This window comes from Pteropus vampyrus, unplaced genomic scaffold (assembly GCF_000151845.1).
Source record: "Pteropus vampyrus isolate Shadow unplaced genomic scaffold, Pvam_2.0 Scaffold9, whole genome shotgun sequence".
NCBI classification, from domain to species: domain Eukaryota; kingdom Metazoa; phylum Chordata; class Mammalia; order Chiroptera; family Pteropodidae; genus Pteropus; species Pteropus vampyrus.
In genome coordinates, this window is record NW_011888790.1 from 6,073,945 (window position 1) to 6,089,770 (window position 15,826).

A 15,826-nucleotide genomic window follows, 5' to 3' on the forward strand; every position below is an offset into this window, starting at 1 on the left:
TTATTATTATTATTATTTATGCTTAAAGAACTTGGTCTTCCTAGGTGGTCTCTCATCCAAGTACTAACCAGGGCTGACCCTGCTTAGCTTCTGAGATCAGACATCGGGCTTGTTCAGGGTAGACCATGGACCATGGTTCCACTGTGGTGCAAACCCAGGATCTTCTGCATATAAAGCAGACGTGCTAACCGCTACACTATAGAACCATGTCCTAAATATTCTAAAATTATAAAAGTACATTACTTTTAGAGTCAAAACAAAGATATTATTAAAACATTCTCTGTAGATGAGGATAGTCAGTGTCCAATTAATATGATAACCAATTAAACCAGTTCTCTTGAGACTTCAGTCATTTTAATGTTGAGTTGAAATGATCCAAAACAAGCAGATGCACTAAGTGGTCCAGTGTTGAAACTTCACACAGACATTGCCTGAGCTTGACCTGTAACATTTCCAGCATGTGTTCGAGCATCCTCTTTGCTGCTTTAGTAGCCAGGAATGGAGAAAAGCAACAGATGGTGACAGTTAGGACTGTCAGAATGCCCAGCTCAAGAATGGAGTTTCTACTTCAAGATTATTTTTCAGGGGTACAATAATATCTAGAAAGTCTAAGCACAAAGCTTTGCAAAATGCAAATGTTTGGGATAAAAAGAAAGGTGATTATGTAAGATCCTACAGTTTTACCCCAAAGCATTTAGGGCAGCGGTCCTCAACCTTTTTGGCACCAGGGACCAGTGCCTCCATGAGAATCTAATGCCTGATGATCTGTGGTGGAGTTGAAGTGGTGATGCTAGTACTGGGGAGCAGCTGCAAATACAGATGAATTTTTGTTTGCTCACCTGCCTGCTGCTCTCCTCCTGCTGTGTGGCCTGGTTCCTAACAGGCCATGGACCAGTACTGGTCTGCAGCACAGGGGTTGGGGACCCTTGATTTCGGGTATGTTAAGAAAAGAGCGAAAATTTAACCAAATTTTTAAAGTAGATTACAAAAGTTATTTTTCTGGACTTTCTTGAAAATAAAATAGAATTTGACCCTATAGTTCCTTTTTTATTATTATTACTTATAGAATGGCCATCATGGATCTTTCACCTTTTACTCTCTGGCTCCAACATTAACAGCTAGCCAAAAACTGTTCAAGGATGAAGTGAGTACTTAAATTGGTCTAATCATAGGAATGCCCGGTATATTACTGAAAGTTGTGAAAGAGTCCATTTTTTTCCACTGAATATGAACGTGCAAGGATGACACTCCAGGAGTTTCAGGAAACCATGTTGAGATGAAGAGACAGAACCAGTCTGAGAATGAAGTCACCCCAGGGAGGAGAGCTGAGAGATTGATCCTGATTGATTATTTGAGCCTTTGATAAATATCATACCTAAAGCTAGATATATTACAGAAGTGTCGTTTCTTGAACCATAAATTTTTTTCTAGTTTGGATTAGATTTCTTGTCACTTGCGAAAAAATATTCCTAACCAATAAACCTTTCTTAACATAACAGAATTCCAGTGGTAGCTACATAGATCAAACCTACCCTTTGGGACATTCACTACACAAACACAAAATTATGATTAAACCAAATTGTCCATTGAAAAAGTGTCCAACAATTATTTACCTACACCATATAACACACCAAATAATAAAATTTATTTACTGTGGCAGGCAATGAGAAGGTTGGTCTTTCAAAGTCCTTCACATTACATCTAGGAATTATCCCTTCATCCGTAAGGCGAAACTCAAAAACTGGTTAACAGCAGAACCAAGCCGAGGTTCAGGATGTAATGACCAGAGCTCAAGATGTAAGTGAAAATCAGAGTTATCCAAAGCTTTTGGCTTTAATAGTCTTCTAAATCAACAACCTGCTAAAAATATTTGTAAAGACTGTTCTATGTCAAAAAACAGGTGAATGTCTGTCTGTGTGCTGGTCTTTGTGAGTGGTGAGTAAGACAAGAGGTTTTAGGATTCTAGGAATCTCACAGGAATCCCATCATCTTAGGTGCTCATAGAAGTCTTCCTACTGCCATAACAACTGATACTATATAATCTCTCTTCTTTTCCTCTCCCCTTTCCTTTCTCCCTCTCTCCTTCCCTCCTCTCTTCCTTTTTTCCTTCATCTCTCCCATTCTGTTTCTTTCACTCCTTTCCCCTTCCCTTCGCTTTCCTTCTTCTTTTACTTTAATTCATTTTGCTTTCCTCAATTCCATCCTGTGGAATAAACCATAATCTCCCCACCCTTTATATTCCAAAGTCTTCTTGATCCCCATTTTTCTAAGATTTTTTCCCAGAATAGAATAATCTTCATTTAGCAACCTGTGCTGAACTTGCTGAACTGGAAAGACCTGAAGCTGCTTCTACTCTACCATTTTCACTCACACCACTGGTATCCTCTGTCCTGATGTTGTGGCCTTGTGGCCTGATGAACATCTTAGGGATCTGGTGATAATAGCTGTAAAATTTCCAGCAGACATTTGGCTAAAGCTATTGTTGTTATTGTTGCTGTTGTTGTGTTGTTGTTTTGGCTTGTACCATAGCACTGACCTTGAAGACATTCATATTCTCTCTACGTTGAATTTGTACAGAAATCCTAATAACAGTTTCTTAATTGAGCTTCTGGAACATAATTAGCATTCTTTGGGATAAAAGAACATAATTGTCACTCTTTGGGATAAACATTTTAATTGTGCTGTCCTCTCCTTGGAATAAATAAACTACAGATTTTTTCTGATTATAAAACAGAAGAAAAAGAAAAAAAAATCACTTGCGGATGAATGCTCTTATAAAATGCTTTGTGGAGGCAATTAGGAATTGGGAAAAGAAGAGAGACATATGCATCTTTCATTTCCTAGTTAAATTTCTCATTCTAAAACTCAACAATGTCAAGGGAGAGGGGAGAGAGGGGAAAAGGTGGGAGAGGGAGAGAGAGAGAATGAGAGAGAGAGGGAGAGAGAGAGAGAGAGAGAGAGAGAGAGAGAGAGAGAGAGAGAGAGAGAGAGAGAGAGAAATATAGGAAGAGAAAACAAGTGATCTCTCCCTCTGAGCTAGGAAGCTTTAGAGGTTACAAATACATTTTGGAGGTTGGAAGTTGCTTTTTACTCTAGCTGGAAAAAAACCTCAATAATTCCCCTAATTCAGGATATACTTATTAACAATGCTCATTTTGATATAAATTAAGGTACAAAATAATTCTTTGGTACCATTGCAATATTCCTCAACAAAATGGTCTGTATATATAATACATGTACACTCTGGCCATACAAACACACATCTGTTACTCTATCGAAGTCATTTGGTCACCAGAATATCTTAGTTTCATCATCTACACTTCATTCCTGAGTCTCTTTTCTAGATAGAATGAACCTTCAAACCAGCTGATACTTGATTGAATGTTGACCCTCTGTTTTTTGAGTATGTTGCACATTATTGATTTATTTTAAAATAACCCCACTTCCTAGGTTTTCCTACTAAATCACCATGTGCGTTAAGTACTGAAAGTAGATTATAGGAAACATTAGCATAAGCAGTCGTTGTTGCAAGCTATCATAGCCACACAATGTTTAGAGACCAGATCAAGAGAGATTAGGGAAAGCTAATGCAGCAGTATCACCTATTACCTCCTTGTAATCATCATCCAAAAGAAAATGCACAGCTTTTTCATGAGTCTCCAAACGATAAGCTAAAAGTGAAATGACATGTCAGAATTCCCCATTGATGCCTTTTATCCTTCGCAATATTAAGTTCACTAGATAGTACATGACCTTACATGATAGAACAGACCTTGTGAATTATAATTTGCAGTGACTTTAAGAGTTGATGACCATGGTTTATGATGGTCACTGGAAGAAATATCTGCCATGGGCCCTAGCATTCACACAGCCATATCCAGATACAACGACGTCATTAACAGCGTTTATCTTCACTGAACAGAATACATGGCTTTCACCTTCAGAACATCTGTTACTCATGTAAATGCAAAAAACTTGTTCAAATATTTCAGGAAGCCAAATGACCCACATATTTTCTCTTACCAAGAGCTCATCTTGTGTTCTCAATTTATGATTTTTATTAAATTACTGGCATTTCCCCTCAGACATCTCAAGCAAAACCAGAGACTCCATTTCATTTATTGCTATTTCTACCCGAAATGAAGACTGGATCCTAATAAATATTCCATGTATGGTAGTTGAAAGCATCAATAAATGGATCTTTGATTTTCAATACTAAGTGAAGCATCCTGTAGGTGGCAGATGAAAAATTTTAAAAAGGAAAAAAAGCTTATTAAGTTTAATTACATTTGGTGCATAGAAAGGTTGTCAAAATGCAAACAGGGATTCATGAATTATTGTGACCTTAAAAGTCAACATTTTTGATTATATCTTGGGGGCAGAAATGCAATAACAATCATTTAGCTACTGATCTGTAGTTTTAATGTGGATCCTCTTATTGTGATTTTAAACTTGAGAGGGACTATAGTCTAAATAGAATGTCAATGTCAGCATGTATTTCACTATGATACCTCCACAGATTGAGAACCTCTGGCCTGGGTTATACACCCTAAGGATGCAAGCAATGGAACCATCACATTGTCTTGATTAATAAACGGTGATGTTTGTCCAGCAATATTAGGAATATTGCCCATCAGTTGCTCTCAAATTATCTTATTTACTTCAGTGACAGAAAACTACCTCTGGCCCAGAACACCACTTCCCTTTCAGTGGGCTCTTCGTTTCATGCAATTTGAGTCAAATGACCAGAAGTTCTTTACTAAGTATTATTTATTGACATAAACTGAGACTAAGATTTGTCTGCTTAGAAGAAATTATCACAGAAGGCAGGATGCTCTGTATAGGATATGATCGCTATAATTGTAAGGTCTTCCTAAAGCAATTTTTAATTCAAATATTTATTAAACACCTACTATGCACCATGCACTGTGCTGTGCACAGAAGATACAGACAAGGTTTCTTATTTCATGGGCTTACATTCAAGAGGAAGCCAACACACAATAATCAAGCAACAAAAACCATCAGAGAATGAGAAGTGCTGTGGTAAAAAAAAAAAAAAATCATTGAGATCCAATGATAACTATTCACCATTAGGTTTTTTTTCTTCCCAACATCAAGCACAGAAGAAAGCACCAGCACCAACGTCGGCATCAGTTAACTGTGATACTTACCACCACAATTATATTTGCTGCTGGGATTGGAAGGTTTTCCACTTCAAGATCTTGACCAGCTACAGCCAAAAGATTGAGAGATGGATCATATGCAGGTCTAGGAAATGCTGAATTAACAATTTGGTGGCGTTTGCTTATTTGAGCTCCAGCAGAGGAATGCTTATATATCTTTTGTGGAGCTACATCCAGGCTCTTCTCAATGTCTTGTGAATGGTGATAAATGAATGCTGGCTTCCCATTCTTTTTATGATGAATTGCTAAAACGTGATCATTATTTCCTGAAAAGCACCCTGAAAGGAAGAAGAAGCAGAAACAAAAGTCAAAGACCTTATTCAGCAAGATGAGTAGAAATATCTGATAGAGTTACCTATTCTTTGGAGGCTTTAAGACTTGTGAAGAATTTAGATCAGTTGGTCTCCATCTTTTTTCCCTGTCTCACTATCCCAAATAAATAGAAAACACTTGGTGGTATGGAGGAATCTCCGAGGCTTTAGGTGGACCGAAGTGGGTGTAGTTTGAAAACGTCCTGTTTATCAGATATTTTAATACCTCTTTTAGTCAGAAATTCCCTCCTTTATGTAAACCCACAGTTTCCACACCCTGCTGGTCTTTCATTCCTGGATGTCCTTCAAATGACAACGATTTATAGCATATTCAAGCTTTCTTCTTTTTAATTAATAGCATTTTATACCATTCTTATTTCATATTTATTTTATACTGGTTATATTATAGTTAACTATGTACATTTTTTAAATGCTTGTAGAATATTTTAAGCTCACTAAAGGCAGAAATCTGAGTATACTAACCGTAGCAGCAAATTCCAACTGTGCAACAATACCCATTTCTCTTTCTTAGTAATATGGCCATTCAGAGAAAGTAATACATTCACCTCTATTTCTTTTGATAGGTAAATATCCATTGACTTTTATAACTCCTATTTGTCATTGGTCACAGGAGGAAATAGATAACGTATATATGTGAGTCAAAAAAAATATCACTAATTCAAACACCAAAGCAAACTTAAGATTTTCTATATAAGATGTTAAGCAGAACAAGCAGATCACATCACAGTGCCTAGCAACCTCAAGTACCCTAGATTTTCCCCTAGTATGTCTATGGTAACAGAAATTTGTACAAATATTGTTCTTAGAAAATAATCTCTTTTTACAAGAATTTTTTTCCTAATCTCTCACTATTTTCTTTTACTTCCCATATCTTGCAAGGAGCTTCAAGTCTTTTTTTGCATCTTATCTTTATGAACACATCCATTTCAATAGCACTGTCATGGCAGATATAATTCTCATACTACTGACCATTATAGATTCCTCTTTTTTATTAAGAAGGCCAGTCCCTCAGGTGAGAAACCCAAGTTCATTCAAGCATACAATGTGCCTTTCTGCAAACACGTGACTATCTTTAAATGAGTATTTAAAAAGTCAACTAGGATAAAAATAGTACGTCCATTCTATTTCTTAACGCCAAGGCAAATCTCTTCATTGTAGCTCTTTACAAGGTCATACTAAGTTCTCTCGGAGAGGAGGGAGAAAAGTGCTTATCTTTCAGAAGTGTAGAAACTCTTCTAGGACACTACAATATCATTCAGTAAATTACTTTTAGTAAAATACTAAATGAATACTTGTGGTCAGAAACTTAATATGCAACTAAAACATTTTAGCACTATTCTCCATTAATAAAATCGTTGCAAGAATAATAACATAGAAGTACTCTGTTCTGAATTTCAAAATATTACATGTGTTCCTAGTGATGATGTCATTTCCAAATCTGAGAAACTCTTATTTCAGTCAGAGAAACAAAATTTACAGTTATTTCAAGGTCATTGCTGTCCAATCTTTGAAAATTATGATACCTTGATTGATTTTTAAAAAGTTACAGTCTACTTAACATGCTCAGGATGAAGACATGATGATTAGTTTCTATCACTACTTCAGAATTTACATGAAATGTAATTTCAATTGGAATGATCTGAAAAGCTAAAGTCACTGGTACCCAAAGATAATTCCCAAACTGTCATGGTGGGAAGAACTTGAGCTGACTAAAAAAATAACCTGTCTTTCTACTTCTAAATGAATGTTAAAAGCATATTGGTAAGACAATTGCTGGAGATGCTAGAAATATATGCTGGTCATACAGGGCTTGATGGAGGGCAAAAGCCAAAAAATGATCAATTCCTCTACTCTGGATTTGATATATACATTAAACAAGAAAGAAATAAGCAGCTTGGATTTGATATATACATTAAACAAGAAAGAAAGAAGATCAGAAAATGAAGAACTGAAAATGACATGATTATCTTCAATCTTTTATTTTATACAGTGTCAATCACAGCAAACCTATTCAGAATCCCTTTATTTAAATAGAATATGTGAGTCCAGCTAACAAATGCATCCTATGCTAAAGTGGTTCTACAGGAAGTGTGAAGACAAATCTAATTTTAAGTGCAATTGAAACATACTTAAAATTCCCCAGCTTTGTCCAGTTATATATGTGAAAGGACTTAGTCCCGCCTTGTCCTTGAGTGATGAGAACCAAGTTGACAGCATAATATTAGGAACCTCATCACAGCCATTAGGTAGGAACAAGATTCTCAAAGTGTTGTGCTTAGATTTCTGTATCATAATCACCTGGGATATTAAGATGCAGATTCTCAGATGCCACCCCTGAACTACCATAGCTGAATCTCTGGAGGTATAGCCTAAGAATCTGATTTTTTTTTAACTTAAATTTATTGAGGTGACATTGGTAAATAAGATTCAAGTGTACAATATTATATCATCTGTACATTGCATTGTGTACTCATCACCCAAAGTTTAGTCTCCTTCAGTTACCTTTTAATCAAATTCTTCTCATATTCAAACTCTGAAGTTTGAGGACTACTGAGCTCGCGTCTGGAATTAGTTTTGTCTTCTCTACCTTCAAATGCCACCACTCTATCACCTCCTTCACTTCAACATTATGAATACACGCAAGTCTACATTTTAGAAATGTTAAGATTGAGATGCCTACTCAATATAGAAGTGGAGATGTTGAATTAGAAGTTGGATAACTAAATGTGTAGTATATGGTTGGAGAGTGAGAGAGATTCATGAGTTATCCAATACAGATAAAATTTAAAGCCAAGAGACCAATAAAGAAGAACAGTGTATACAGGACAGAACACTGTAGAATAACAATATTTAGGTCAAGATGAAAAGCCAGCAAAGCTAACTGAGAAGGAATGGTAGTACAGTAAGGGGCAAATCAAGAAAGAGTGGTTTATGGAAACTTAAGAAAGAAAATATTTTAGAACCTGTATAGGGTATTAGACAGAATGTTTAGTAAATACCTTGTCAACTAGACTCATCTGAATTTAAAATAAAAGTAGTTTTATCTTCGAGGCAACATATATATGAGAATAACCAGTTTTGATGGTCATAAAATTCCACAATTGAAATTTCATTCTGGATATGACCTTGATAATCTCTGAAGAGATCTTTAACAAAGGAAAGAGAAATGTATGAAATTGCAATGTTAAGTTGAAGTGCATTATGACTCATTATTTCAGATTCGGTATTGGTGATTCCTGGATGCACAAGGTAGAATGGCCTTGTATACACCCTCTCAGAATAAATCCTCATATTGCAAGTGTTTAAATCAGTAGCAATAACTTATGAAAAGAACAAAAGGATGAACCAGTAGTCTCTAAAGAGACCTGAGAAAGTGAACAATCAAAAAAGGGAAACTGTTCTGTGATCATTTTGTGAAGGGATAACCGTTGTTTTTTAAAGTATTGCCAACACTTTCTTCTCTAGAAAGGAGACATAAATGGATAACATCAGGGAAGTCCCTTGGGAATTTTGACATGAGAAATGATGAGGTTTTCATTTGATTTGTAAACGCCTCTCCGGAAGAGTTAAAAATACACAGAAGTACCAAAGTTTACATAGAAAATGGCTATTAATAGTATTGAGAAAGGAAAGAAACATACTTTTTAAAAAGCAATGAATTAAGAGGTACAGGACCTAGATTCTAGTTTCAATTACCTCCCCGCCCCTCTCCTCTCATGGATCTGAACTTAAGCAATCTCCTCACCCCACTGAGCCTCAGTATTTTTCATCAGAAAATAAAGATGGTTCTTATATACCTAGGACTAGATTAGAAATGCACTTCAGTAAAAAGAAGCCCCAATTCAGTTAGATTTTACATGGTGTGGACTTTGGGAACTTATAAGAGCAGGGATTTCCAGGAGCAATATCCTTGGATATAAGGAAACTCATATTAAAGCTACTCTTCCAATTAGTTGTTCTGTATCTCTTGGTAACGATAACCCAAGTGGTCACCACAGTATTAATCTCCGGTAAAAAGTCTTCACAGTAATAACACTGCATCTTCTGGGTGACCACTACAACCTTCCCAAGATGTGACAAATGAGGTCTGTTAACATAGCCTCCCAGGTATAACATGCTCACTCCTACTAATCTTAACAGCAAATTGCATCGGTGTTTTGAAAGAGTCCATTAAGGCTCTGTCTATATATTAAGCCAGCTTTATAAAATTCAGTCTATGTGACTTAGTTGTTCTAACAACATTCGTATAATGTGTGTATTTGTATGTACAAACATTTTTTTTTGTTTTGTTTTGTATCCTGACACAAAATAACAATTGGCAAAATAGTTTATCTTCAAATCAGCTATTTTGTCATAAAAAGTAAATAACATAAGGGTCTCTCTAAGATAACAATGATTGAATTTAAATTACTGGTAACCCCTGCCCGGGACTTGGATAAGCTTGTACTGAAAGAACACCTCCTTTGAGGAATGCTTCTCCTAAAATCTAGTTTATGAACTGGTCACTAGGATATAAAAACATAATCCCATGAGGAGGTACTGCATCATTCTCGAATAGCATCTAAATGCTTCACAAGTTTGGCCCGTGATGTGTCTAGTATACCTGTAATAAAAATTAAAAATCAACACCAAAGTAATTAGTCTATTTTTATACAGCTGGCTCTATTCTCCTCTATGTAGGAGAAGATCTGAACCCTAAAAGAATAACAAATGATTTTAATTAAGGAATCTTGTAAACTTTTCCTGAACGTTCTTTGATATAAACACTCCACATTTCCCAAATATTTTATTAGGAAATGCCATTTCTACTCCTACTTCTAGCCAAGTGCGACTCCTCTAGGCATCTCTTACTTGTTCCTATTGCTCTCATCCATTGAAAGTTGAGCTGCACAGTGGAAAGCTTTTTGGTAGTCACAGAATTGACAGCCATTGCAGGAAAAATCCACTGTGTGCTATGTGCTGGTGGTAAAATTACAATGAAAGGGTTTCATGTTTCCTGATTTTTGCCCAGCTTTCACAGAGTTATTTTTCATTTGATAAATATATATTCTAGAATGGAACATAATACAATTAGGACAGCATCATTTGAGACAATGTGACTAGACATAAATCATGAAAAGGAAATAGGGTTAAGACCACTGCCTTCAGACTGATGGAGGAAGTGAGATTTATGTCAGCTCAGACAGAAGCTGTCAGCTGCCCCCCAGTTCCTGAGAAACTGAGTCAAAGGATGCTTGAAGAGGAAGTTGACAAGAGTTAAATGCTACTATCTCTTAAATTCTATAGGGCTATTAAGAGATCTTCATCAAGATATTTGCCCTCAGAGGAAATGCAGAAATGGAGAAAAATGATCGTATGGCTAGAAAGCTGAAAAATGCTAACCTCTGCAGAAATTGTAGGAATTGAGTTCTACATGTACTGATTGGCAAAGCAGTACATTTGTAAAACCTAAGTTTTATACATCAGTCATTGTTATGCAAATAGTTAAAGTATTATTATTTATAAATAGTTATAGAGATGATAAATTACTTCCATTTTTTTATAGTAGAGTTCGTCAAATGACTTTTAGAGGTTGGGTTCTAATTGAAAGACAAAGAAAATGATGTGTCTGCTTTAAGAATAATTCTCATGGTAGATATTAGAAATTATATTAAAACATAGCAAAACGAACATTAGAACATACAAAAAATTAAAATATAGCCACAGTAATGATAATTTTAGAGACATAAAAGCCCAGATATTAGGTCAGAAGGAAGGTGAGGCAGGAGCTCCACAGCGGCCCCTTAAAGAGATCTCTTCCCTGGTCTCCTTTGCCTGCGTTAAGAAATTTGAGGGGTACTTGGTAGGTCCTTCAGGTCAACACTTCTACTCCATCCTGTTCTAGTCCCTTCATCCATCATTTCAAATTAATGCCACTGGGCTAGGGCACTGTTCTCTCATAATTCTCTAACAAAATGAACATCTGCTGGGGAAAGACCATCAAATTAACAGCTATTCTGATCTGGAGTAGATCATGTGTCACATCCTTTCTAAAATATAGCTAGTTGAGAAGAGATCTTTCCTGAAATGGGGAGTAAGAACTACACACTTTAATTGGAGTAGAGAGCAAAGAGAAAGTTGGAGATGAAGGAAGGCTCAGCCTGAGCACACAGCTCCAGGGAGTGAACTTCAAGACATCGGGGGCTGGAGCCAGGGTGGGAGGTGGGGCTGTCAGCAGCGGTTGCTGATGCTGCAGGGTGAAGCATGGGGGACCAGAGGCACTTTTGCTTCAGGAACAGGACAGGCCTGAATTGGAGGCATGTGCTCTGTACCCGCTGGGCATTTATGATGACTCATTAGAACTTAAATCTAGGGACAACAGGATGCCTGGTTCCCAGAATGCATGCAAGGAAACTGATTTCATGACACACACCCTCTCCCCTGTCACACACATACACCAAAGGTATGTGGACAGGGTTTTCAAAACGGGGTACGAAAACCGAGCAATGCTATTTTCAAGGTTTATGTGGACATAGAGAGAGTTCAGCATTACAAGTAGGATATCTTGGCCCCTGTTGGATGTTGTACATTCAGACTGAGTGGGACAGCAGGAGAGATGATATTACAAATCCTACCTGAGCCCTGAGGTTGAGATACTTCACCAGAAGGGCTGCCAATGATTACAGTGCCTCTGATGGTTATAGGATGCTTTTTCTTATACTTCAGCTTGGAGAACAGCATTTATTCCTTCCAACACAAACTTGCTAATTATGAACAAGGCAAAGTTTCTATTAGTGTTTTTAAAAATGAGGGTATGCCAGTTTGATTTTTATAGCAGATACTCTTTACAAAAAAAGGCTTGAGAGTGATTTCTTTTTAATGGACTAATAGTCATGCATACATTTTTTCTTTTCAAGTTTGGGAGCTGAGATATAGAACCAGTAAAAGCTTTCACATGTTAATATGATAATTCTTACAGCTACTATCTATTGAATATACTTAATGTTCCAGCCTCCATGCTGTAGGGCCTTATGCATTAGCTCTTTAAATCTTTAAACCACCCTATGAGGTAGTTACTATGGTATTTTTTCTGATGAGAAAAGGGAGGCACAGATAATTTAAACAGTATATAGCAGAGGTGAGATTCAAATCCATGTAGTTAGATTCTAGAGCCTAAGTTTTGTTGTCGTTTTTTACTATGCTATATGATTTAGAGTATATTTTTACTGTTTCTAAAGCATGAGCATGCCATTTCAGAACATACTTTCTATCCTAAAACGTAAAATGATTATCTTATAGAAGCACCTAGTATAGAGTTTAAAACATCATAGGGTCTGCAGCCATGCCACCCTGAACAAGCCCCATCCCGTCTGATCTCAGAAGCTAAGCAGGGTCGGGCCTGGTTAGTACTTAGATGGGAGACCACCTAGGAGGACCGGTGTTGTAAGGCATAAAAAAATAAAATAAAATAATAAGGGATTGTAAACTGACAAGGTCTTTGCAATCTGTGAGATCAACCAAGGGTTGCTTTGCCTCAAAAAAAAAAAAAAATCATAGGAATTTAGGAAATACTCATTTGTATTTTCCTTCTTATAACGAAATCTATTTGTTTCTTCTCTATGAAAATCAATGTTTATCTTGAGAGCAGATCTTTTATTATATTTCCATAGCTTCAGTTAATGCTCAGATTGAGTATGATAATATTTATAATTCAAGAACTCTCAATATCATTTCCAGTTTCAGAAAACAAATCACCCAAAATAACCAGTGGACACCTGATGGGAAATCCTGATACTCTAGAGATTCAGAGGTGTCCAGGGATGCCAAGAGCCATGCCCAACTGGACCACACTTGCGAGTGCCTGTGAGAATTCCCCTGGGGAGCGTCTTAACCGTCTGCAGGCACTGAAACAGCTGCTTGACTGTGAACTTGGCTTTGCATAGAGGAGAGTAGCACCGTGGAAAAGTTTCTACAATTGAATTCTAAGTTTTCTGATGGATGGTAGGTTTCCAAGGGAGCCAGACCGGAGCCATACATAATAGATCACCTGAGATAAAATCAGCATGAGAGAAGAGTCTTGGCAGATCAGGTGCTGATAGGTAACAGGGCCTAGATATAGGGTCTTCCCATCTCTATGTTCCCTCCCTGCTTTCCCTTTACATTCAAACAGCCCTGTTTCTCCAATATGCACAGAACCATAGGCAGCCTTCCATGTTGACCTGGAGCCTGATGGTCGTAGAAGCTCCATGGGTTACAAATAGTGAGCAGGAGAATGTCACTGGGTCAGTAGAGAAGAAGCATTGCCAGAGCAGCAATCCTACAGGAGGCCTATAGAGCTATGAGTTGCAGCCAGGGTCACATGCTTGAACCTCTCACCCTTTGGGAGTCCCTAGAGAGACTAATAAGGGAGGTGGCTCCTAGGATAAGTCTGGACTACTTGCTAGGAGAGGCAGGAACTAGATATTTTAAACTTGTGGCATTTATGTAAATGTTACACATTTTCACCAGCTATTGGGTAAACCCAAGAAAAACCTGTATTTCATATTAATTTAAATAGGGATTTTGCTGAAGATATGATGCTAGACACCATGTTTAGATGGAGCTTTTAGGTAAGGTATTGGGAGATTGGGGAATAGGTGGATTCGTTAGCGGGGAAGATGTCAAACCATTTTATTGAGGGAGTTGGCGGCACGGGGGGTCACTGAAGAAGGGCTGGGAGGAGAATGAGATCTGACATCTTGGGCCCAGTCTGGATCTCCCCAGCCTCTCAGTGCCCAAAAGCTATAGGTGGATGTCTTAGAGCTTCACAATCCACTATAAACCTGTCCATTTAGTTCGGCTCATGATCATAGTAGAGCCCCATTAAAAAAAAACAGTTGGAATCCAGAAGCTCTTGGGCATATGTGCTTCTCTAGCATTGGCTCAAACACAAAAAGAATGAGAAATTGCTCTAACATACTAGTTAAGCATTGATAATCCAACCTCTCCCACCCATAATCAAATAATACCTAACACTTACATGGTATTTACTAAGATGCTGCAGTTTTACATACATTATCCTGTTTAGTACACAATAACAACCCTATAGTTGTATAGTATATCGTCTCCATTTTAAAAAGAGAAAATTGAAGCTTAGAAAAATTGAAAGATTACAGAGCTGGTAACAGAGCCAGAGCACACCTGGATTTGAACTTGACCATAGTATCCATGCTCTTAACTACTACAGTATTCTGCTATGGGTTATCTAAAATCATGGCATTTTCCCTTCTATTTCAATTTTCTCTTTTTAGCTATTTCATTTTCTTCCAAGGATAACTTAAAAACTAACATGAATCAACAAGACAAAGAAAGTAAAATGCTTATAACTAAAAACTACACCTTCATAATTCATGGATTGATGGCCTTTCAAATGAACTCTCCATCTTATGTTTGTCATACTTTGTGCTGATCATCTTTCCCAGACAAGTTAAAGTAATGCAGTGATGGGAGCTGACCCTGTACAGTTATGCACACTGCTTCATTTCCTTCCAGTCACCGTCAGGAACTGGATCATTACTACAGTGAAATAGCAGTAGAGTCCTGCTCTGTACATGTTGCTGTACATGTACCACAGTGAATGCCTGTGAGATGCTCTTACTCTATGCTTATTTAGTGCTCTTTTCCAAAAAATCAGTAGTTTAGGGTTGCTTTAAGCCACTCTGCATATTTTAGTCAGAAAACGGACATTGCTTCAGTTCTGAATTAAAAAAAAAATTCATGTCCCCACTGAACTTGATATTTATTTCACTACAATTAAAAAATATTGTCTGTACTACTGCTTCATGTAAACAAGTAGTTTTGCTTTGTTTTTGGTCCATAATTGACGTGAACATCTTAATAAACTGAAATAGAGATTTGATTCTCAGAAAAATTTAGATATCTATTTGAATGTAAAGTGCTAATATTCCCAATATAAATTTGCTAATTGTCATTCTGTTGCAAATATCATTGTAATAATAGACACTTATAGTTACATTATTTGGTGAGTAAGCATTATGAAATTTGATCATAAAATAATATTTTACCATTAAATAGTTTTCTTCAAAGCTATTAAAATCCTTTATGTCAGGAAATATCAATGCTATCCTGTGTCAGCATTCGTAAGTACTTTGAAGATGAAGAATGTACTCACAGGCCAAGCAGGATCTTTCAAATCCCTCATTTAAAGGGGAAAATGGCTTTCTCTACCTTTTATATTTGACTTTACAAAAAGCTTTTAAAAATTTTAACTATAAACTTACCATAAAACATAACATCCCTGTTATCATTAATTCTAATGGCAACGAATGGGCT

At 36.8% G+C, this 15,826-nt stretch overlaps 1 protein-coding gene and 1 pseudogene across 1 annotated transcript in view; one reads left to right on the forward strand and one right to left on the reverse strand.

Annotated features, from left to right (window-relative positions):
• PTPRR (protein tyrosine phosphatase, receptor type R) overlaps positions 1–15,826 on the reverse strand; it is a 229,108-nt gene that overhangs the window by 205,646 nt on the left and 7,636 nt on the right. Inside the window, exon 2 of the mRNA XM_011374274.2 lies at positions 5,172–5,461. Within this exon, the coding sequence (XP_011372576.1) occupies positions 5,172–5,461 (290 nt within the window). The remainder of the gene's footprint in view (positions 1–5,171; positions 5,462–15,826) is intronic.
• LOC111730136 lies at positions 12,827–12,944 on the forward strand (annotated as a pseudogene).